This window comes from Chiloscyllium plagiosum, chromosome 40 (genome assembly GCF_004010195.1).
Source record: "Chiloscyllium plagiosum isolate BGI_BamShark_2017 chromosome 40, ASM401019v2, whole genome shotgun sequence".
NCBI lineage: Eukaryota > Metazoa > Chordata > Chondrichthyes > Orectolobiformes > Hemiscylliidae > Chiloscyllium > Chiloscyllium plagiosum.
Window position 1 is genome coordinate 10069159 of NC_057749.1, and position 25519 is coordinate 10094677.

Genomic DNA, 25519 nt, shown 5'->3' on the forward strand with positions numbered 1-25519 from the left:
TTTGGCACGGTGGCTCAGTGGTTAGCACTGCTGCCTCACAGCGTCAGGGACACGGGTTCAATCCCAACCTCGGGTGACTGTACGGAGTTTGCACATTCTCCCCATGTATGTGTGGGTTTCCTCCAGGTGCTCCGGTTTCCTCCCACAGTCCAAAGACATACGGGTTAGGTAAATTGGCCATGCTAAATTGCCCACAGTGTCCGGGAATGTGCAGGCCAGGTGGGTTAGCCATAAGAGATACAGGGTTAGGCCTGGGTGCAATGCTCTTCTGAGGGTCGGTGGACACTTGATGGGCTGAATGGCCTGCTTCCACAATGTAGAAATTCTATCCTCTGTGGATTCTGGGTACAGATGCTTAAGACCAAAGTCTTGGGAAACAAAACATATGAGAATAATAAAGCACTTCGGTGTAATTTGCAGGCGCTTGGACCTGCCTCTGTAACTTTGGGCACAGCTCTGCATGACTGAAAGGGGGGTGGGGGCAGTTTTCAGTATCCACCCCCTCTCTTGGGGTAAATAATGACGGGGGATGGATGTCACAGGCAGCTACATCCCACGCCTGAAAGGTTACCTTGATCGTTTTTGTGACGCAAGATGTGTTAAAAACGCCCAGGAGCCGTGCCGAGGAAACACTGTAGTGAGAGTGTGTACGTCTGTGTGCATGTGTGTGTCCAACCAACTTGGGCGGAAGAGACCAGCCGAGATACACCAACAAAAAGGCCGAATAGACCAATGATAGCTTCATCTCAATAAGACAGAGCGCCCTTCGCTGAACGTTCAGCCCCCCAATTATCTTCGAGCCTTTTTTTTCGAACTCACCAGTCACAGGGAGAACAGACTGAGGATGTCGGAGAATCTATCTCTGGTGGTCCACGGACCAGGCGATATAAAACTGGTAACCCGTCTGCCTGGACAGTCTTGTCTGTCTTGCACTTGCATTGAGATCTTGCTGTGTTCCAGACGGTTTCCTGGCATTGGGTCTAGGGGTCAAGTACATGTGAAGAAAGCTGGAGTTTATTCTGTCTTAGCAGAACAACGTGGTCGACTCTGAATCGCCCTTTGGGACAATTAGGGATAGACAATAAATGCTCACCTAGCCAGTGATACCCTCATCCTCTGAATGAATTAAGAAAAATCTAAGAGAATGTTTGACAGAAGTGTTTGAAATGATCACAACTGGATAAAAGAATGCATTTTGTTTAAAAATGCAATCCCCCGCCCCCTTCCCCCCCCCCCCCCCAAATACTGTAATCTACAGGAGGACTGAGTATCATGTGATGTTTTAGGCAACTGTTTTACAGAAAGAGAATATATAGTGATAATGGAAGGAAAATAATTTAACATGAATGGAATGATTCAGGAGATGGTGATAAAGTCACTGGGACTGCTAGTCCAGTGGCTCCAGGCTAAAGGGTTTGGGACATAGGTTCAAATCTTACTATAGCCACCAATGGAATTTAAATTTAAGGAATAAATCTGGTGCTTAACAACTAGTCTCAGTAATGGTAACCATGACAATTTTTGTCAATACCCATATGGTTCACTAATGTGCTTTAGATTAGATTCACTACAGTATGGAAACAGGCTATTTGGCCCAATAAGTCCACACTAATCCTCCTAAGAGTAACCCACCCAGACCCATTTCCCTTTGACTAATGCACCTAACACTGTGGGCAATTTAGCATGGCCAATTCACCCCACATCTTTGGACTGTGGGAGGAAACCGGCACAGACACAGGGATAATGTGCAAACTCCACACAGTCAGTCACGCAAGGCTGGAATCAAACCCAGGTCCCTGGTGCTGAGGTAGTGGTGCTACCCGCTGTGCCACCCAGTTTTAATGAAGGAAGTCTACCATCTTGCCCTGATCTGACTTAAGTACAACTCTGGACTCACAGTGACGTGATTGACTCTGACACTGACTAAGTAAATTATGTTAGACAAGCAGGAGGCTGGAAGAATACAGCAAGCCAGGCAGCATCAGGAGGTGGAGATGTCAACATTTTGGGTGTAACCTTTCTGCTTTGTCTATCTTGGATTCCAGCATCTGCCGTATTTTTGTCTCTGAGTAAACCATGTAGCTGAAGGATAATAAGGGACTGGCAACAAATGCTGGCTTTTGCCCAGTAATGTCCCCATCCACCATGGACAAGTAACATTTATTGACCAACTTGGAATATAATGATTCTGGATGACTATTTTATTGCTGAAGCTTCCATAATGATTTCATCCAAGGTTTCCAAGGGATGGTTTACTTAATTGCATGTTTTTGAAAGGAAAGGTAGTCTTTGGAAGAAATAACACGACAAGGAAGCACTCAGTGAATGGCAGGACACTAGGAAGCTCAGAGGAACCGAAGAGTCTCAGGGTGCTTATCCACAGATCCCTGAAGGAGGCAGGACAGTTTAACAGGGTAGTTAAGAAGGCACAGGGGACACTTGCTTTTATCAGTCGAAGCATAGATTACAAGAACAGGGAGAATATGTTAAAACTGTACAGGTCTCTGGTAGGGCCACAGCTGGAGTACTGTGTGCAGTTCTGGTCACCCAACTCTAGGAAGGATGAGATTTTACAGGAAGGGGTACAGAGAAGAATCTTCCGGATGTTGCCTTGGATGGAGTATTTTAAAAAGGCAGGATTAGAATTATGCTGGAAAAGCACAGCAGGTCAGGCAGCATCCGAGGAGCACGAAAATCGACGTTTCGGGCAAAAGCCCTTCATCAGGAAGCAGGATAAGCTTGGGTTATTTTCTTTGAAACAAAGAAGGCTGAAAGGGGACCTGGATTGTGACGATAAAATTATGAGGGGCATAGAGAGGGGCATAGAGAAGGTAAAAATAATTGTTCCCTTTTGTTGAAGGCCCAATAGCAAGGAGATGTAATTTTAAAGTGAAAGGTATAAGGTTTACAGTGGATTTGAAGGAACATTTTGTTGAGGGAATCGGGGAATGCACTGACAGGGAGCATAGTTGAGGTGGGAATCCTCACAACCATTAAAAAGTATTTAATAAGCAATTGAAATGGTTGACTCTTGATCAGCACTGGAATCAAGGGTTATTGGGAAAATATAGGAAAATGAATATGAGGAATGATGGATCAGCCGTAATCCTATTGAAGTCTAGATTAGAGTGGTGCTGGAAAAGGACAGCAGGTTAGACTGCATCCGAGGAGCAGGAAAATCAATGGGTTTCAGACAAAAGCCCTTCATCAGGAGTGAACGATGAAAAATCGATTTTCCTGCTTCTCAGATGCTGCCTGCCCTGCTGTGCTTTTCCAGCACCACTCTAATCTAGAGTCTGCTTTCCAGCATCTGCAGTCCTCACTTTTGCATAATCATACTGAAGCAGACTTGGGCTGAATGGTCTACTCTGGTTCCTATTTTGTATGGCCTTTGAAATGGCATGACATTCATGGTTATGGGTCAAGTTCTGAAAGTGGGACCAGAGTAGATTTAGAGTAGTTTTTTGTCAATGCAGACTTGATGGGCTGAAGGGTCTAGTTATATGATCATATGGTGACTCCTGTCATTGTGATCCTATTGTACTTTGTCCAGGAGGTTATGCTGCAGTGATGATTGAGAGGCAAGAGGTCTTTCCCCCCTCTGCCCTCACCGTTCACCATTCAGGTTATCTGGGAACCATACAATCTGCTACGTTTTTGGTCATAAAATCTCAATGTCCATTTCTATCACATAGTGTATTTCTTCTCTTTGCAGGAGAAGCGCCCAATTCCAGAACCAGGGCCTGGTGGTAAGTATGTTCTCCATAAGGTTTCTTGAGTGCAGCTTTTAAGTGGCCTACTTTCTCTCTTGGTAACCCATTTTACAAGCACCCCACCCTAACCAGTAAGGCAGGTTCCAGCTTTAACACAATCATATCACAGTTTGCAGGCTTTTTATACCCTTTATTGTCAGTTCACTTCTTCTCCAATATCAAAAAAGATACCTTTGACAAAAGGCCATTAACAGTTGGAGTGTATAAGTGCTTTACTAAGACTGGGCACTAGATGTTTGTGATAAGGCTTGCTAATAGTTCTTAAAAAATGGTATACTGAATTTTAGCTCTTTTGTTTCCCATTTAAAAATAACATCTACATGCATGTACAGCAGTAAGGAATTTGACATACCCAACTGTTCGCTCTCAATATTAGAATAGGGTTTCATGCAAGCTTTATGCAGGGGGTTGACTTTGAGAAATGAACCTTAAAGAAGCAATCTCCCTAAATCCAGTCCTTAGTTGTTTCACTGTCAGTGACATTCATTGGCAACACCATTGAAAGAATCCCATCATTCTCTCAATGAGGGAAATAGCCAACAATGCATAATTTATTATAGTTACTTTAATCCACCTGTTCAGATGCTATTGGAAGACATTGCTAAACTTGAAAGGGTTCAGAAAAGATTTGCAAGGATGTTGCCAAGGTTGGAGGCGGTTTGAGTTATAGTGAGAGGCTGAATAGGCTGAGGCTGTTTTCCTTGGAACATTGGAAGCCAAGGGGAGATCTTATAGAGGTTTATAACATTGTGAGGGGCAAGGATAGAGTGAATAGTCAAGGTCTTTTTCCCAGGGTGGGAGAGTCCAAAACTAGTGGGAATAGGTTTAGGGTGAGAGGGGAAAGATTTAAAAGGGACCTAAGGACCAACTTTTTCACACAGAGGGTGGTACGTGTATGGAATGAGCAGCCAGAGGAAGTGGTGGAAGCTGGTACAATTACAACATTTAAAAGGTATCTGGATAGGTACATGAATAGGAAGCGTTTCGTGGGATATGGGCCAAATGCTGGAAAATGGACTAGATTAAGTTAGGATATTTGGTTGGCATTGACGAGTTGGACAAAAGGGTCTGTGTCTGTGCTGTACATCTCAATAACTGTATGTGCAATGACACCCATCCAAGCTGGTAGGATTTGATCCCAGACCCTTCTAAGTCAATGATAAAGACACTACCACGGTGGGCCAGGGCAGTGTCCTCTTAATATGAAGCCTCTCAACAACTAATCTTTACATCGTGCCCATTACTTCACAGCAATTTTTTATATTCATTTAGTTTAGTTTCTTCCTTCAATGCCACACACTGTCATGACTTGGAATTGTATCACCGTTCCTTCACTGTCGCTAAATTAAAATCCCAAGTGCTCTCCTTAGTACCTCTATACCACGTACCCCACAGTGATCCGAGAAAGGAGCTCACTACCATCTGATTTGAAACACATTCAAGGCTATGGGCCATGTGATGGAAAGTGTGGACTTTGAGTGGTGTTGACAGTGCAGACTCAATGGCTGAAGGAGCCTCTCCACATAGAATCTCTCCAGTGTGGGAGCAGGCCATTTGGTCCACACTAACCCTCCGCAGAGTGTCCCATCCAAGACCCAACCCCCTACTTTACTTTTCTCATGGCTCACCTACCTAGCCTGCACATGATTTATGTAACCTGCACATCTTTGGACATTGGGATGAAACTGGAGCACCCAGAGGAAACACACGCAGACATGGGGAGTACATGTAAACTGCACACAAATAGTCATCCAGAGGTTGGCATTGAACCTGAGTCCTTGGTACTATGAGACAGCAGTGCTAACCACTGAGCCACTATGCCACCCTGTACCCTGTGCTATCCTGTTCTTCTGAACAGTATAATTCTATGATTCTCTAGGGAAACTAGGGATGGCTAGGACCATCCACATTCTACGAACAAATAAACAAACGTCAACTATAAGCTTGAAACAGAAGAATACATCCTTGCACCCCAGTACCAACAGTCCAAAGGGCAGTTCTGGTTTTGGTGAGGTCAGGGTAGGGAATCTGTTTGAGGTATACGATATTATAAGAGGAATAGAAAGGGTTGATTGTGAGAATCATTTCCCCATGGCAGACATGGCTAAGACCAAAGAGCATAAGCTTAAGATGAGGAGTCAGTCGTTTATAGGGAATCCATGGAAAGATATTCTCCCCCCAGGTGAGTGGTGTAAATATGGAACACACTGCCTGAGAAGGGTCATAGAGATGTACAGCACGGAAACAGACCCTTCGGTCCAATGCGCCCATGCTGACCAGATATCTGAAACCAGTCTAGTCCCATTTGCCAGCATTTGGCCCATATCCCTCTAAACCCTTCCTATTCATGTACCCATCCTGATGTCTTTTAAATGCTATATTTGTACCACCCTCCACTACTTCTTCCGGCAGCTCATTCCATACATGCACCACCCTTTGCATGTAAAAGTTCCCCTTAGGTCCCTTTTAAATCTTTCCCTGCTCATCTGAGACCTATGCCCTCTTGTTCTGGACTCCCTCACCCCAGGGAAAAATCCTTGTGATTAACAATCAGCCAGTTTGCACTTTCAATTAGGAGGGTGAACTTAGTGAACTTAGCTTATTTGTGAGCTTAGATGTTTTAATAGTTAATATTGGAAGGAGCCCAGTTGATCTATGAACTCTCTCTGGATATGTTTTTGTCAGTGCACATGCTATTAAACATAATCCTGAGTGAAAATAATGCATTACACCAGTTCTCTTCAAATAAACCAAATCTTAATAATTTAGGGTAGTAATTTAATTGGGCTATTTCAATGACATCTTAAATTTACTTTTATTCTAAAACATAGCTTTAGCTCACAAAAGCCATGATACCTTTCTGCTCAGGGCTGTTAATGGTTTGAAATCAACGTTATACATTTCTTGCTGTGCTGTGCTTTCAGAGGTGCTGTTGAAGATACATTCAGTCGGGATCTGTGGCTCCGATGTGCATTACTGGCAGCATGGAAAGATCGGTGATTTTGTTGTCAAAAAGCCAATGGTTTTGGGGCACGAAGCCTCAGGGACTGTGCACAAGCTGGGGCCTGAAGTACAACACCTGAAAGTAGGTCAGTTCACAAAATACACATTCACAAAACTAAAAGAGAAAGAAGGAAATTGCTAGATATTGCAATTTCAGGATGTCCCAAAACACATTTGCAACCGACTTAAATGCTTCTGAAGCGTAATCACTGTGATAAGGCTGCGGTTGCCAGTTGTACACAACGAGTTCCCTTAAAGATCAATGAGGTAACAAGATCATCTGTTTAATGATGTTGATTGAGAGATAAACATTAACCAGACACTGGAGAATGTTCTTCTCCTGCTGATTAGTAATGCCATTGAACTCTTTACCTGTGAGGGGCAAGACAGTGGAGCAGTCACTCAGTGTGTCAGCCTGGATTATGTGCGCAAGGACCTGAACCCACAATCATCTGACTCTATGATGAGACTGCTACAAAGTGAACCATGAAACTTCCACTTGCAAGAGCAAACATACCTGCCTTTAGGACATCTTTAGGAGTCCAATTTTCTCACTGAACTTCAAGGGCAGAAATTAATCATATACTATTTTAATAATCTATATTTGAATGTGCACCATTTATTTAGTTTTCCCAAATTTAATTAAATATTGTTGCTAGTTCTTAAGTCCGAAGGATTAGAATTCAATTTAATTAATTCCAAAAGTAAAATCCAGATTAATATAAAAGGCTCATGACCTGCTTGATTCCCACTTAGTTGTAGTTTTTTGAGCATCTTGCCTGACAAGAGAAATAAATTGACAAAATGATCTTACTTTTTGCATTGGGTAAAGTTTAAACTGAGGCCACGTGTGAGATCATAAAACCTTGGACCATCACAACACACTAACGGTATCCTTTGATCCATTATTTCTTGTGCCTGCTGTTAAAAGAGCGGTGCAATTATCCCGATCCCACCATTTCGATCTTGCCCCGTGGCCCTTCAATTTTATCACAAATGTTTCCTCTGCTGTAGGTGACAGAGTATCTATTGAGCCAGGTGTCCCAAGAGAAAACTGTGAATTTTGCAAAATTGGACGCTACAATCTCTCTCCAACGATTTTCTTCAGTGCTACACCTCCTGATGATGGGACTCTTTGTCGATACTATGTCCACAATGCCAACTACTGTTTCAAGTGAGTTCCTCATGCTTGGTCAGAGGCTACTAGATTTGACATCTGCATCCCTGAGTTTGGGAATGGGAACGTTGGCCATGGACTGCTGTATGCACGGGTATTAGATAACATTTGTGAGATCGTGATTTGGGGATGCCAGTGTTGGACTTGGGTGTACAAAGTTAAAAATCACACAACACCAGGTTATAGTCCAACAGGTTTAACTGGAAGCACTAGCTTTTGGAGTGATGCTCCTTCATCAGGTGGTAGTGCTGATTGTACACCGCAACCACCTGATGAAGGAGCGTCGCTCCGAAAGCTAGTGCTTCCAATTAAACCTGTTGGACTATAACCTGGTGTTGTGTGATTTTTAAAATCTGTGAGATCAAGATGGTTAATTAGGCTGTTATGAATAGAGTTGTGTTCTTGAGATTATTATACAATTTCATCCATACTACTACATGTTTTTTAAACTGTAAGTTAACACACTTGCATGGTGGCCTTGTGGTTAGCATTACTGCCTTGCAGTGCCAGGAAGCCAGGTCTGAGTCCTGCATTGGCTGACTGTCTGTGTGGAATTTGCATATCCTCCCTGTGTCTGTGCAGGTTTTCTCCAGGTGCTCCAGTTTTCTCCCAGAGTCCAAAGATCTGTAGGTTAAGTAGATTGGCCATGGGGAATGCAGGGTTACAGGGATGGGGTTAGTCTGGGTAGGATGCTATTCGGAAGGTTGGTGTGGATTTGATGGGCTGAATGGCCTGCTTCCACATTGTTGGGGTTGAATGATTCTTAATTAAGATAGTGGAATTATTAAAAATAACATTATGTAAAGTAGCTAAAAGCAAATGCTGATTGAGACTGTTGAAAGTGATTGCATCAAAGAATAGCAATGTATATTGGTTGTGGTGGCTGCTTTGCTATGTAGAGAGTATCAATGGTGTGAGTTCAGTTCTAACAGTGCTGTGTTGACCTCCCCCGAGGCATGATGCCCCTCAGGTAAAACTTCACCACGAGTTGGCACTCTCTAGTGAGAAAGTGTCCCTCTGGGAATTTGGTTGTTGCTATTACGACGACCACCGGGTCATCTTGCAATATTTGCTGTAAATGTAAACAGAATTCACTTCCTGCAGTGAATTTGTGCGCAGTCTTGTTCTTGGCAAATACATTCTATTTGAATTGTAAAACTATCGATGCAGTGCTGAGTTAGCTTCTTGCCACTCCACTCCATCCTCTACTCACATGTCAGTATTTTAAACTGAGATGAGTTGCAGGACTGGTTACGTTTCTAAACCTGTCCTTTCTATTCCCACTCTAAAACTATCCAGTATTAGAATACAAACTGCACTTTCTCAGTATTCTTTGGTTTGCAGCAAATCAGCCTTTCTGCTTTCAATCCGCAAACATGTCACCATGGGCAGCAGCTTGGGGAAATCGAAAATGGTAACATCACTTCCAGTTTTACCTCAAAATGCCAGAAAAGCTGGGAATCACTGGCAAACTATAATGGCTTTTGAAAAATATTTTAAGACTCATGGTGATTGTTTAGTTGTAGTCCAGTGGGCTGACACTAGACCCCATCCGTGATTTTTCCCTGAAAGTCCTGAAAACATTTCCTTTTCATTAATCATTTCTCTACAGATTGTCACATATAGATAAAATGACAAAATATAAATGTATCAAGGCCCAGTTCCCAATACATTATTGCACGTGTATTCGCAAAGAGCTGTACTTAGACACTGAGACAACAAAGGTGTGTCCGGCTTATCAATATCAACCTGAGGTACACAATAAATGCAATAAAATTAAACTGAATTCACTTCCTTCTGTGAATTCATGGCATAGTCTTATTCTTGCAGATACATTCTGTCTGAACTGTACAATTATAGATACAGTGCTGAGTTAGCTTCCTGTCACTGCACTGCACCCCCTACTCTGTCAGTCAGTATTTTCAACTGCTATGAGCTGTGGGACTGGTTAGATCTCTAAAACTAACCTTTCTATTCCCATTTCAAAATGGCTAGCATTCAAATGCAAACTGCATTACGATCTGTTTTATGTCCTCAAATTGATATGTGAATGGACTTTCAAAACCACATTCATTTGATGTGCTTTGTCCATCTTAAATAATGATTTTGTGTCAACATTGTAAAGTTGGTTCTGTTTTTTATTGTGTGGTACAATATTCCATCCCATTAATTAGGTCATGATTTGTATACATTAATAACTGGTAGGGTTATGCATTGATTGTGGATAAGTGGAGACAGCCAGGAATGATAGACACCCTCAATGTACCTTTTCAGGTTGTGTACGTTCTGTTTCAGTGGATTGCCATCTGGTACTGCCCGGCCAAAGATAAGAAATGACGCGAAAAGCTGTCAAGGTGACAAAAGGGTCTAACATTTGCAGCATCTCTTGTTTCAGGCTTCCTGAATGTGTGAGCTTTGAGGAAGGTGCAATGATCGAACCACTTTCTGTTGGGATTCATGCCTGTCGTAGAGGTGGAGTGCACATGGGACAAAGAGTCCTCATTCTTGGGGCAGGTAGGGCAGTGGCCCATGTAGATTACTTACTACTGACGTCAGTAACAAAATGGATTGGTGAGAAATTGATGCCAATTTCCATGCTGTTTTAAAATGAGTTCAAGCTGGAACACACTGTTGAATTGTAGGGATCTCTCAAGTCAATTGAAAAATAATTTGGATTGAGCCATTAACAATCATATAAACCACTTTCAGAAACTGCTGAATAGCAGTTAGCATAAGTATGGTGAGAGGTGTAGTCAAGGGGAAGTCTAAAACAATGATTCACTATACAGACTAAATATGTCTTGTGTTCTTAAATGGATTTGTTGTTCTCTATTATTTGGAGAGAAATGCTGTTATTTCCGATAGGTCACAATATCGCTTGTTCAGTTAGTTCAATGTAGATGTTAAGTTCATAAGACCATAAGACAGAGGAACAGAAATTAGGCCATTCAGCCTATTGAGTCTACTCCACCATTCAATCATGGCTGATAAGTTTCTCAATACCATTTTCCCGTTTTCTCCCCGTAACCCTTGATCCCCTTAACAATCAAGAACCAATCTATCTCCGTTTTACATATACTCAATGACCTGACCTCCACAGTCTTTTGTGGCAGTGAATTCCATAGATATTCATTTTGCCAGCCCAAAGTCTGGCAACTTATCTGAAGTTAGTCACATTATCGGCCTTGCTGTCTCCCAAGTTCTGAAATTGGTACTAATTGTGTGAATTTACAGATCACTGTGATCTTCTGGTTACAGCACTGAGACTCAAAGAAAAGCAGGACATGTTCAGCTTGCGGTGAATGCACTATTGAGTGTGTTTATATTGCAATCCTGAAAGGGAACCTGCTCCATTGACCAGGGCGGTAAGCGGATGGAATCCAAAATAAAATCCAAGTGTCAACATGAGCCACCATCTGATATTTTTAGGCAACATTAATAGATATGAAAATCACCCAGAATCAAAGCAAAGAGCTCATATTTTTCACGCAGTTACACTTCTTTCAGTTTTGTAGAAAGACATTGTTCCCAGTGAAGGAAATCTCTGCTCATGTTAGCCATGTACCTCCATACAGAATGGAGTCATAGACTCATTGAAGTCTACAGCACAGAAGAGGGCCCTTCGGCCCATCGAGTCTGTGCTGGTCAAACACAAGAAACTATTCTAAACCCATTTTCTCGCATTTGGTTCATATATTTGTACAGGAGAAACTGAGAACCGCAGATGATAGACATTAGATTTGAGAGTGTGGTGCTGGAAAAGCACAGCAGGTCAGACAGCATCCAAGAAGCAGGAGAGTTAACGTTTTGTGTATAATTCTGATGATGGGCTTATGCCCGAAATGTCCATTCTACTGCTCCTCCAATACTGCCTGACCTGCTGTGCTTTTCCAGCACCACACTCTCGATGCATATATTTATATGCCTTGATATCGCAAATGCACATCAAAATGCATCTTCAATGTGATGAGGATTCCTGCCTCTACCATAGTTACAGGCAGTGAGTTCCCAATTCTCACCACCCTCTGGGTGAAAATGTATTTCCTCACATACCTGGCTTTTGGGATGCTGCACACTGTGGGGCTGTAAGAAAAGACAAAGAAGAAAGAAATTGTGTTGGTTAAAAGGCAAAATAAGCTGATGAGTTAGAAATCTCAATTTGCCTAAAATAACGCATTTTTGCTCCAGTACCTTGCATGTTATCTGTCAACCTTTCATTTAGGGACAATTGGTCTGATGAACCTGCTAGTCGCTAAATCTATGGGAGCGGATCCAATTGTAGTTGTAGGTAAGGTTACGTTTCTGTGAATTTAACATCATTTCTTTAAAAAACAAATGCCTGAATGTTATGCTTTTGGTGACTACTGGGGGGACCATAGGGCTGGTACATGGATAATGGCTGTTCAAAACTACTTCAGTTAGAACATTTAACATTTTTGGGTGACACACTTGAGTGGGAATAAGAGTTTGGAGGAGGATGCAAAAAGGCTTCAAATCGATTTACACAGACTGAGTGAGTGAACAAGAACATGGCAGGTGGAATATAAATGTGATGAGGTTTGAAAAGTGTTGAAGGCTGAAGGAACATAAGTGTTCCTTACTTATAAGTCACTGAATATCTACAGCAGCTCAAGATATCCAAGGGTTGGGGTCTGTTGGAGCCCTACAGGACATGCTTCACAATCCTTTCCATGGATTGACACCTTGTTACAGTGGAGAAGCTTCGGAGTTCATTGATCCCAAGAGCAAAGCTGTGAGGAATTCTCAAATCCAGACCTAGTCAGCCATGATGGGAAGGTTGGAGGGGAGGAACCAGACAAAGTAGAATCCGAAACAAGTTCCGGTAGTGATCCAGGCTGATGATACATTTGAAAGACATTTGGACAGGTTTGAATAGGAAAAGTTTAGAGGGAAATGGGCCATGCACAGGCAAGTGGAATTAGTTTAGTTTGGGAAACTGTCAGTATGGATGAGTTGGACCAAAGAGTTTTTGTTTCTGTGCTATATGACTCTATGAAAGCTAACATGGAGCAAGTAATTTGGAAGGCAAACAGTATGTTGGAATTTGTTGCAAAAGGACTGAACACAGGGAGAAGAATATCTTGCTTCAACTGTGCAGAAAGCACTGGTGAAACCACACCTGGAGTAATAAAGGGTGCAGGATTAGTGGTACTGGAAGAGCACAGCAGTTCAGGCAGCATCCGAGGAGCAGTAAAATCGACATTTCGGGCAAAAGCCCTTCATCAGGAATAAAGGGTGCAGCACAGTTTAACCAATCTGATTCCTGGGATGGTGGAGAGATTGAGGAGACAGTCTCTGTATTCTCCAGGGTGAAGTTGCTGCTGGCCCTCTGCTTGCTGGTGCATCTGTCCCTCTTCCTTTTTTTGTGCCTTTGTTGTATCATGGCAACAAAGACAGGTAACACCCTTGCTGTCAGCTGCTACAGGGATGCCACTGGCAATATTTACTGTGATGTCGCATTCAATCAGACTGTAACGAGAACTGAGTGAGAATATTGACTGGATGAAGAAACAATCATCCTGAGTGTGTTCCTGACTGGACTTGGATTGCTTGTTGTGGTTGGTATCCATCAACTTCTGGAATCTAGAAAAAGAAGATGATGGTAGCTCAGTGGTTAGCTCTGCTGCCCCATGGCAGGAGGGACCCAGGTTCAATTCCACTCTCAGGCAACTGTCTGTGTGGAGTTTGCACGTTCTCCCTGTGTCTGTGAGGGATTCCTCCCAAAGTCCAAAAATGTGCAGGTTAGGTGGATTGGTCATGCTAAGTTGGACATAGAATCCAGTAACTATTGTTACTCCATTAATTCCTTCAGGATACTAAACATCTTGTGCAGGCGAGGTGGATTGCCATGGGAAATGCGGCGTGGGTTAGTGTGGACTCAAAGGTTTGAATAGCCTGCGTTCACACTGTTGAGATTCTGTGATTCTAACTTCCAAAGTAGGGATGGATACAGCTAAGTGCGGTAGTGTTGACGTGAGTTGGATTTTTCTGGAAACCTTAAAGTAAACCATACAGAGCAGGTGAGACAAAACATCTCCAAAGAGGTCACCCTGGAAGAGATCAAAAAGAACTGTTGGATCAGATGGATTGTAACTATTGCCAATGGCAACCTACTCACAAGTGATGGTTTAGCGCAATCCTCCCAACAGAGGGACATGGAGCACAGTCCTCCCTCAGAGGGACATAGAGCACAGTCCTCCCAACAGAGGGACATAGAGCACAGTCCTCCCTGCAGAGGGACATAGAGCACAGTCCTCCCAACAGAGGGACATAGAGCACAGTCCTCCCAACAGAGGGACATAGAGCACAGTCCTCCCTGCAGAGGGACATGGAGCACAGTCCTCCCTGCAGAGGGACATGGAGTACAGTCCTCCCTGCAGAGGGACATGGAGTACAGTCCTCCCTACAGAGGGACATAGAGCACAGTCCTCCCAACAGAGGGACATAGAGCACAGTCCTCCCAACAGAGGGACATAGAGCACAGTCCTCCCAACAGAGGGACATAGAGCACAGTCCTCCCAACAGAGGGACATAGAGCACAGTCCTCCCTGCAGAGGGACATAGAGCACAGTCCTCCCAACAGAGGGACATGGAAAGAGGTCAATCTGGCACTAGTAGAGTTGAGAACAGAAGCGAGTCAAACAGTCAGAGCAGGCAGGGACAAGGTAGTACTAATAAATTAAACTCCGTTTATTTCAATGCAAGGGGCATGACAAGGGAGGGAGGTGAAATCAGGGCATGGTTAGGAGCATGGGACTGGAATATCATAGAAATTACAGATACATGGCTAAGGGATGAGCAGGACTGGCAGATTAATGTTCCAGGATACGAATGCTACAGGAAGGATAGAAAGAGAGGCAAGAGTGGAGGGGGATTGGCATTTTTGATAAGGGATAACAGTACAGCTGTGCTGAGGGTGGATATGCCCGGAAATACATCCAGGGAGGTTATTTGGGTGGAACTGAGAAATAAGAAAGGGATGATTACCTTATTGGGATTGTATTATAGACCCCCTAATAGTTAGAGGGAAATTGAGAAAAAAACGTGTAAGGAGATCTCAGCTATATGTAAGAATAATATGGTGGTTATGGTAGGCGATTTTAACTCTGGAAACATAGACTGGGAATGCCATAGTGTTAAAGGGTTAGATGGAGAGGAATTTGTAAAGTGCGTACAAGACAATTTTCTGATTCAGTATGTGGATATACCTACAAGAGAAGGTTCCAAACCGGACTTACTCTTGGGAAATAAGGCAGGGCAGCTGACTGAGGAGTCGGGGGGGGGAGGGGGCGGGGGGCGGCACTTTGATGCCAGGGACCATAATTCTCTTAGATTTAAAATAGTGATGGAAAAGGATAGACCAAGATTAAAAGTTGAAGTTCTAAATTGGAGAAAGAACATTTTTGACGGTATTTGACAAGAACTTTCGAAAGCTGATTGGGGGAAGGTGTTCGCAGGTAAAGTGACAGCTGAAAAATGGGAAGCCTTCAGAAATGAGATAACGAGAATCCATGAGAAAGCTTATTCCTGTTAGCGTAAAAGGAAAGGCTAGTAGGTATAGGGAATGCTCTATGACTAAAGAAATTAAGGGTTTGGTTCAGAAAAAGAAGGAAACACATGTCAGATATAGACATGATAGATCGAGCGAATCCTGAGAAGAGTATAAAGGAAGTAGCAGTATAATTAAGAGGGAAAACAGGAGGGAAAAAAGGCGACATGAGATAGCTTTGGCAAATTGAATTAATGAGAATCCAAAGGGTTTTTACAAATACATTAAGGACAAGAGGGTAACTAGGGAGAAAATAAGGCCCCTCAAAGATCAGCAAGGTTGCCTTTGTGTGGAGATGCAGAAAATGGGAGAGATACTTAATGAGTATCTTGCATCAATACTTAGTGTGGAAAAGAATATGGAAGATAAAGACTGGAGGGAAATAGATGGTAACATCTTGCAAAATGTCCAGATTACAGAGGAGAAAGTGCTGGATGTCTTCAAACGGTTAAAGGTGGATATGTCCCCAGGACCTGATCAGGTGTACCCGAGAACTCTGTGGGAACCAACAGAAGTGATTGCTGGGCCTCTTTCTGAGATATTTGTGTCATTGATAGTCACAGGTGAGGTGCCGGAAGACTGGAGGTTGGGAAACGTGGTGTCACTGTTTCAGACGTGTGGTCAGGACTAGCCAGGGAACTATAGACCAATAAGCCTGTCGGCGGTGGTGGGCAACTCGATGGAGGGAATCCTGAGGGACAGGACCTACATATATTTGGAAAGGCAAGGACTGATTAGGGATAGTCAACATGGATTTGTGCGGGGAAATTATGTCTCACAAACTTGATTTATTGTCCTCCCTGCAGAGAGACGTGGAGCATAGTCCTCTCTGCAGAGGGACGTGGAGTACAGTCCTCCCTGCAGAGGGACGTGGAGTACAGTCCTCCCTGCAGAGGGACATGGAGTACAGTCCTCCCTGCAGAGGGCCATGGAGCACAGTCCTCCCTGCAGAGGGACGTGGAGCACAGTCCTCCCTGAAGAGGGACATGGAACACAGTCCTCCCTGAAGAGGGACATGGAACACAGTCTCACCTTCAGAGGGACGTAGAGCACAGTCCTCCCTGCAGAGGGATATGGAGCACAGTCCTCCCTGCAGAGGGACATGGAACACAGTCGCACCTGCAGAGGGACGTGGAGCACAGTCCTTCCTGCAGAGGGACATGGAGTACAGTCCTCCCTGCAGAGTGATGTAGAGCAGAGTCCTCCCTTCAGAGGGACATGGAGCACAGTCCTCCCTCAGAGGGACATGGAGTACAGTCCTCCCTGCAGAGGGACATGGAGCACAGTCCTCCCTGCAGAGGGACGTGGAGCATAGTCCTCCCTGCAGAGAGACGTGGAGCACAGTCCTCTCTGCAGAGGGACGTGGAGTACAGTCCTCCCTTCAGAGGGACATGCAGCACAGTCCTCCCTGCAGAGGGACGTGGAGTACAGTCCTTCCTTCAGAGGGACATGGAGCACAGTCCACCCTGCAGAGGGACATGGAGCACAGTCCTCCCTGCAGAGGGACGTGGAGCACAGTCCTCTCTACAGAGGGACATGGAGCACAGTCCTCCCTCAGAGGGACATGGAGTACAGTCCTCCCTCAGAGGGACATGGAGTACAGTCCTCCCTGCAGAGGGACGTGGAGCACAGTCCTCCCTCTGAGGGACATGGAGTACAGTCCTCCCTGCAGAGGGACATGGAGCACAGTCCTCCCTCAGAGGGACGTGGAGCACAGTCCTCCCTGCAGAGGGACGTGGAGCACTGTGGTACTTTGGGCTTGTGGAACAATCTGGTACAAATTTCAGTGTACAGGCATCTCTGATTTACAAAGATCTGACTTATAAAGGCAGTCCCAAATGGGTGTAATTTTAATTATCTAACAAATAACCATTTCAATTATTTACGGTTAGCAACTTTATATTGTCTTGTCTTGTGTCCTGACCTACGCATGAGTCGACTTGCGGACAGATTCAGACATGAAACCTGCGGGCTACCTGTCCTCATTCCAGTTCAGTCATAACAGTGTTGAGATTAAAGGTCAACGGTAATTCAAAACAGCTCAAGTGGCTGAATAGATTACTCCTCTTGTCCCAATGTCCCTTTAAAACAATGTAGTTTTGCTTAAACAATACTACAGCCTCTTGTGAGCAAATGTGTTGTGCGTGGAAGAATTTCACTTATCATTATACATTTCCCTCATCGAGGCAAATATTCCTTAATTTATTTAAATCATAAAGCCTTCTTTTGCAGGTTTATCTCTAGCTACTTGCAATTTTATTGCCCTGTGGTATCATTTCAGACATGGTACAAGAGCGATTGGACATGGCAAAATGTCTGGGTGCCTCTTGTGTTTGCAAGATGGAAAAGAACACATGTCCTCGAGAAATGGCATCCAAAGTCAAAACTGCTCTTTGTGGTATGCCAAACATATCTATTGAATGCACTGGGGCAGATCAATGTGTACAGACAGCTATCCATGTAAGTACTGAAGCAGTAGCATTGACATTGAGTCAAATGATTTTTCAACCAATTACATTTGCAAGATAGCTCGTAATGGATCTCTGTGTATTTTCTTTCTAAATCTGCATCTATTGCTTATCCATTAATTCCTTAAGGAAACTAAACATCTTGTCCCATGTGCAACTAAGAGTCAATCAAATGGTATAGATTCACATGTATGTTTAGACCTGACTGAGAAGAGGCTCTGGAATTTGTGAACTGGTTGGGTTTTTCGTACAAATTGCTTACTTTTCTGGTTAATTTTCTGGTGACACCCCCAATTTTTACCAAATTTGTCTAATCGCATATCATAATTTAACTCCTACATTTTTAGTGTCATCCTGTTAAGCCTGTGCTTCACTCTGTCTAAGACCAGTATATCCTTCTTAATGGACTGCCCACAGTTACTCCACGTAAACTTCATATAGTTGAACCCAGACTTCTACCTCCTAGTATTTTAGCCCATCGGATATAAAGGCTCACATCTCCTGAGCATAAGTTCCTTTGAATCATCAAATCCCTACAGTGTGGAAACAGGCCCTGAGACCCAACAAGTCCACACCAACCCTCCGAAGAGTATTACACGCAAGCCCATTCCCCTACCCTATTACTCTAGATTTCCCCTGACTAATGCACCTAACCTACACATCCCTGAACACTATGGACAATTTAGCATGGCCAACCTGCTCACCTTTGGACTGTGGGAGGAAACCAGACCACCCTGAGGAAATGCACAGAGACATGGGGAGAATATGCTTGGAGTTCCTCACCTGTGGCTGGAATCAAACCTGGGTCCCTGGTGCTGTGAGGCAGTAGTGCTGATAAATCCCCATGTCTCTTTGCACCACCACTGCATTTAGCTTTCCACCAATTAGAAAGTATCCTGTCCTATGTTCATAGTGGATGATTTCAAATTTGCCTTCAGTAAAATCCATTTCATAGAATCCCTACAGTGTGGAAGCAGGCCATTCGGTCCACACCAATCCTCCAAAGAGCACCCAGACCCACCCCCTTACCCCTGTATTTCCTGTGGCTAACTCAAGCCAGCCTGCAAATCCCTGGACACTATGGGCAATTTCCCATGGCCAATCCACCCCAACCTGCACACCTTTGGACTGTGGGAGGAAACCAGAGCACCTGGACACAGAGAGAATGTGCAGACCTGAGGGTGGAATTGAACTCAGGTCCCTGGTGCTTGACACAGCAGTGCTGACCACTGACCCACCATGTTACCTGTTAGCCAACGTATCAGTATCACCTTATACACTGCTGACAATGACGCTCAGCTTAATTGATAGGAGAATATACATGCACCTTTTCTGGACTTTCCCTAGATTTACATTTAGAATATCCAACAGTGGCACAATGAAAGCTATAGAGACATCTTGTTTATGTTTAAGAATTTCTTGAACTCGAAATTTATCTTTTTTTTAAGGCTACCAACCCAGGAGGAGTTGTGGTTCTGATTGGTTTGGGTAACACGAACACGTCTGCCCCCCTATTAACTGCGACAACACGTGAGTTGGATATCCGAGGAATTTTCAGATACTGTAACACGTAAGTGGCAAAGAGATCATAGTTAGTTTTCAATTAAAAAAAGCTTATGGGCCCACAAGTTTTGCCCGTTTGACTGTGGTTTTATTTACATTCTTCCACTTAACATGTTCAGACGTAGTATGATCCACTTCTGGAATAGTTGGGAACTGAAACTAAGCCTCCTGGCTCAGAGGTAGGGACCTTACCACTGTGTCATTAAAAACCCATAATGCTGCATCGTTCATTACAAAGGGTAGAATTTCATCCGGGTGACTGCATCTCATCTGCATTGCTGCCTCTGGGGAACATGCTCTGTCCTCGGTGCCAATCAGACACTTAAATGGCCAGAGACAGCCTTCCGCGGGATCAAGGTTTTCAAAGATACCCACCCCCATGAGATTAGCAGGCCACTCTGAGGTTGGCAGCTCTCTATAGCAAGCAGCACCACCTGTGGGTATCCTGTTGGTAATGCCCCTACCACGGGTCCTCTTACTGATCCTGAGCCTAAGTCAAAGGACAGGAGTGATACACTGGCTGGGGGCATTGGGAAAAAAGGACAGGGAGAGCGGTTCCGAGTGGTCCACTCCCTTTTTGATGCCGAGCTCCTCATTTAGCTTTGAGTGGCTGACAGCAGAGCCCACAGACAAATGTGCCTAGGGTTTTTCTTTGCTGTTCAATAGGGCCCTGCCTGTCAATGAATGTCCATTTAAAGGCTTTGCTTTGGCTTTGAGTGAGATGGCCTGGGCTTCCTCTCCTTAAAGTCATGGAGGGAAGGTGGCAGGATTCCTATCTGCCTCTCTGGTCTGATGAAATGCGCCCCACTTACTTACAAAATCTCCTTGGGGGAGGGAGGGCATTAATTTCCAGCACCACTCTAATCTTGACTCTGATCTCCAGCATCTGCGGTACTCACTTTTGCATTATTAATTTCCACCTGTTGAATTTACAGCACTGGAATGAGCAATTTATTTATATTGGTTTCTTGCTGCACAGGAGCTTCCTGCCAATTGGTTTTGTTGATCTCCCCCCAACTCAACCTTTCTTATACTTCTTTTCCTAATCTACTTGCTTAACTATCCCTTACCTGCATATGAGCTACTATTCTAAGTCAATTCTTACACAGGTGTGTTGCACATTCTAGCCTCTTGCTGCATACAATGTTTCTCCTGAATACATTTTTGGATTAATTAGTGTTTGTCTGATATTTGAGGCCCTGGTATAGATATCCAAAGATGTGCAGGTCATGCTAAATTGCCCATAATGTTAGGTGCATTAGTCAGAGGGAAATGGGTCTGGGTGGATTACTCTTCGGAGGGTCGGTGTGGACTGGTTGGGCCGAAGGGCCTGTTTCCACACTGTAGGGAATCTAATATCCCAGTGCAGAAATGTCCTTTCTATGCAGGATAGTGCAACAGGTTTCGTGCTGTGGAGCAATGAGTATTGAGTTTACCAGGATATTTGGGTTCAGTGCAAAGGTTCACTAAAGAAAACAATTAAATTCATAGATTCATATACTCATACTGTGCAGAAAAAGCCCTTTGAATTTGCACCGATGTAGCTACCACTGAAAGTGCGCTGATCCCAATTTCCTGCACTTGTCCCATATTCTTGAATGTTCTGACATTTTGAAGCACTCATCCAAGTATTCTTTAAAGGTTGTAAGGTTTCCAGTCCCCACTATTTCCCAGGCAGTGCATTCCAGATTCTCATTACCCACTAGGTGAAAGTGTTTGTAGATAAGCGAGAGTCCTGGATCAGCAATAAGGTGTCATGATCTGTGGAATCAAAAGTCTGCTTCAAAAGGCCATGAAACCATCAATTGTCATTAAAACCCCAATGTTCACTGGGGGAAAGACATTTGCCATCCTTACCTGGTCTGCGCGTATACATTTGCCATCCTTACCAGGTCTGCGTGTATGGATTTGCCATCCTTACCTGGTCTGCGTGTATGGATTTTCCATCCATACCAGGTCTGCGTGTATATATTTGCCATCCTTACCAGGTCTGCGTGTATACATTTGCCATCCTTACCTGGTCTGCGCGTATACATTTGCCATCCTTACCTGGTCTGCGTGTATGGATTTGCCATCCTTACCTGGTCTGCGTGTATGGATTTGCCATCCTTACCAGGTCTGCGCATATACATTTGCCATCCTTACCTGGTCTGCGTGTACATTTGCCATCCTTACCAGGTCTGCGTATATACATTTGCCATCCTTACCTGGTCTGCGCGTATACATTTGCCATCCTTACCTGGTCTGCGCGTATACATTTGCCATCCTTACCTGGTCTGCGTGTATACATTTGACTCTGAACTGCCATCTGGGCCTTTGGAGATGGGCAATAAAAGCTGGGTCTCACCAGAAATGCCCACCTGCTGTGATTTTTAAAAAAGGGTGAGTAATTATTACCATTAATTTTGCACCTTATTCCCTCATTTTGAAAATGATGGTATCACTTTACTATTAAAATTTACACTGGGATGTCTCATGAGAACGTTTTAACATAACTTCAGAATTGGATTTTATCAGTTTTCTGAAAGTTTTCCATTCCTTTTAAAGCATCTTGATGATTGTTGCAGAAACCAATTGGCTTTTTGCACTGCATTTGAAATAAAACTGCTTGGGCCATGATAAATGCTTTCAAAAAAATTAACACCTTGATAATAAGCCACTTTAAAATAAACTGGACAAGCAATGCTGATCAAAGTGGGTAATTATCAAGATGTTATTTTTTTTATACTGGTGGTCAGCGATATGAAACAGATAGCTTAACAACTTATTTCCTCTGTTTTCCAGTTTGTATAGGGGCTAGTGGACTTAGTCATAGAGTCAGAGAATTGTACAGCACAGAAACAGACCCTTCAGTCCAACTTGTCCATGCCTACCTGATATCCTAAAGTAATCTAGTCTCACTTGCCAGCATCCGGCTCATAGCTGTCTAAACTCTTTATGCACGTGCAGTTTTATGATTGCTTAAGTTAACAAACCGAAGTTTCTTCAGGTACCATACATGTAAAGTACCAAATAGGAAGAAGCCAGACTAAAAGCTGTCAAGAGGTTGGTGGCGTCCCAGTGGTGCTAGATTACTTGATCTTACACATGTTGCAATAAAGGGACGATCAAACGGCATCTATATTGGACATGCAACCCTCTCTCCCAATTACTGACTTCTAATGAGTCATGATGTGGAGGGGCTGGTGTTGGACTGGGGAGGACAAAGTTAAAAAACGAAGGATTCTGGGTAATCCAAGATGGAGGACAGGAAAATATTCTGGCTGTAAGAGCTGCTCCTTTTTTGAGGTATTTTAGGTGTTGGAGGTGATTTCCTCGAATTCCAGGAGCAGCAATTACTGTTTTATATGCTGTTGCATTGTTTTGGAACTTTGGAAAAAAAAAGTCAAAACAACAGCAGTTTAAAAGGGAGAAGAGCAGACAAAGGAAGCACATGGTGAGGACAGTGAAGGAGAGAGAGAGTCATAGAGTCATAGAGATGTACAGCATGGAAACAGACCCTTCGGTTCCAACCCGTCCATGCCGAACAGATATCCTAACCCAATATAGTCTCACCTGCCAGCACCCGGCCCATATACCCCCAAACCCTTCCTATTCTTATACCCATCCAAATGCCTCTTAAATGTTGCAATTGTACCAGCCTCCACCACATCATCTGGCAGCTCATTCCATACACGTACGGCCTGCTGCGTGAAAAGGTTGCCCCTTAGGTCTCTTTTATACCTTTCCCCTCACATCCTAAACCTATGCCCTCTAGTTCTGGACTCCCTGACCCCAGGAAAAAGACCTTGTCTATTTATCCTATCCATTCCCCTCATAATTTTGTAAACCTCTATAAGGTCAACCCCTCAGCCTCCGACGGTCCAGAGAAAACAGCCCCAGCCTGTTCAGCCTCTCCCTGTAGCTCAGATCCTCCAATCCTGGCAACATCCTTGTAAATCTTTTCTGAACCCTTTCAAGTTTCACAACATCTTTTCGATATTGAAAAATACATTGAAAAATACCTTGATTGTTTGTTGAGTCTCTCATCTGTTAGAATGACCATGATAGTTTCACTTGTTTCATATGTAAAAGTTACATTCTCAGGTTAACTGTAACAATTAGTGTCAGCCAGATACTATGTTGAAGGTGTTAACCCCCTGTGTTTCCTGTCTATGCCATGATGTTTAGATTGATTCTAATCTAAAAAGTGAGTTAACAGAGTCTTACATGGATTCATGCAGATTTTGAGCAAAGTACAATGTAACTCTGCAAGTACAAATTCACCCCACAAAATATATGTATATGTATGCGTGTGTGCGCGCGTGTGTGTGTCTGGGGTGGGGGGTTGTGAGTGTGAAAGAGAGTGTATATGTGTGTATGCGAGTGTATAGAGTGCCCTAAGTCTGTGAGAGGATGCATGTGTGAGTGTGGGAGTGTGCGTGTCTGTAGGAGTGTGTGTGTGTCTGGGGTGAGGGGGTTGTGAGTGTCTGTGAGAGAAACTGTATGTGTGTATGTGTGGGTAAGAGTGTCTATGTGTGTGTATAGTGCAATGGTGGTCACCTGTAGTGTGACATGAACCCAAGGTCCCGATAGTCTAGATCAGAATCTTTTCCAAGTACTCATTCCATCCCGACCCCAGGCAAGAAGGGGAGAAACACTGATTTGAGGAATTCATGCTTTGGTTCTTTATTCGATTGCAATGCCAGATGTGCAGGCTGAGAAAGTATTAGCCTGAGGCGTATTCTTTACAGAAGCTGAAAACTGTTTGGGTGAATCTATCTTCTTTGCTTTTTTTTAAGTGCAAGTTATTTGAAACTGATCAATGCTGTCTTTGAAAGAGCAGCTATCAGGAGAATATTACACAAGCACAAGATTGTGGTAAATTCTGGACTTTAGTAGCTGAGCGTGGGGCTCTAAATGAAGGGAGTATTTTCTTTACTCATTTGTGGGACGTAGGCACCATTGGCTGGGCCCACCATTTATTACCCGTCCCTAATTGCCCCTTGAGAAAGTGGTGGTGAGCTGCCTTCTTGAACCGCTGCAGCCCACCTGCTGTGGGTTGATCCACAATGCCATTAGGGAGGGAATTCCAGGATTTTGACCCAGCCACAGTGAAAGAACAGTGATATATGTCAAAGTCAGGATGGTGAGTGGCTTGGAGGGGAACTTGAAGGGGGTAGTGTCTTCCCAAGTATCTGCTGCCTTGTCCTTCTATTTGGAGGTGGTCGTGGGTTTGAAAGATGCGGTCTCTTGGTGAATTTCCGCGGTGCATCTTGTAGATATCATGGTCATACTGTGCTCCACGAACTGTGGCCCCATTTCAGGACTTGGAAAATGTGGCAGCCTCTCTGTGAAACCGGCGAGATTGGTTGGGGAAAGGGGTACAGAGGAGCTCGGGTGTCTGTGAAAGTGAGGGGCCTGGTCTGGTAAAGTGGGAGCACAGCTGGAACAAATCTGTCAGAGCTCCATTAGAGCCCATACCAACGTTGCAGATTGGAACTCCAAGATTTGGGCAAGTGGCCCCCACTTGGGGCCCCAACCCCCACTTTGGGAAGCCCTGTTTCAATCAGAATCAATAAAATGGACCTTGGTGTATAAGGTTTAAGTGGTTCCAATGTGCACCAACTGTAGGACAACAGTCGGAAATATGTGCCAGTTGCTCATCTCATGTTTTTGTCGCTTTTTATTTAGGTGGCCCACGGCCATAAACATGTTAGCTTCAAAGAAGGTGGATGTGAACCCAATGATCACACATCGTTTCCCCTTGGACCAGGCCATTGAGGCATTTGAGTTGGTGAAGAAAGGTGGAGGACTCAAGGTGATGATTAATTGTGAGGAGCCAGAAAAGAAGGAACACAAACAGTCGAAATCACTGGAAGAATGTCAGAAACAGTGTCAGCAGCTTCTGCAGCAGTGTCAGCAACAGTGTCAGCAGATGCAGAAAGAACAGAAAGAGCATTGTGGGCGCACTGCTGGTCACTAA

The 25519-nt window shown here is 43.9% G+C and overlaps 1 protein-coding gene across 1 annotated transcript; it reads left to right on the top strand.

Moving 5' to 3' along the window:
* Positions 1–813: 813 nt before the first annotated feature.
* Positions 814–25519, top strand: LOC122542424 (sorbitol dehydrogenase-like). The gene is made up of 9 exons (XM_043680116.1): positions 814–895; positions 3716–3749; positions 6698–6862; positions 7791–7950; positions 10349–10467; positions 12176–12241; positions 17805–17983; positions 19440–19561; positions 25228–25519. The coding sequence occupies exons 1-9, from the start codon at positions 845–847 to the stop codon at positions 25517–25519; spliced, it is 1188 nt and encodes a 395-aa protein (XP_043536051.1). The 5' UTR covers positions 814–844.

Bases quoted from the DNA above. Each gene is read 5' to 3' on its own strand.
- LOC122542424 (XM_043680116.1), top strand. From the start codon at position 845: ATGTCGGAGAATCTATCTCTGGTGGTCCACGGACCAGGCGATATAAAA. The intron at 3,750-6,697 runs GTAAGTATGTTC...CTGTGCTTTCAG, and splicing joins TCCAGAACCAGGGCCTGGTG to AGGTGCTGTTGAAGATACAT. The intron at 6,863-7,790 runs GTCAGTTCACAA...CCTCTGCTGTAG, and splicing joins AGTACAACACCTGAAAGTAG to GTGACAGAGTATCTATTGAG.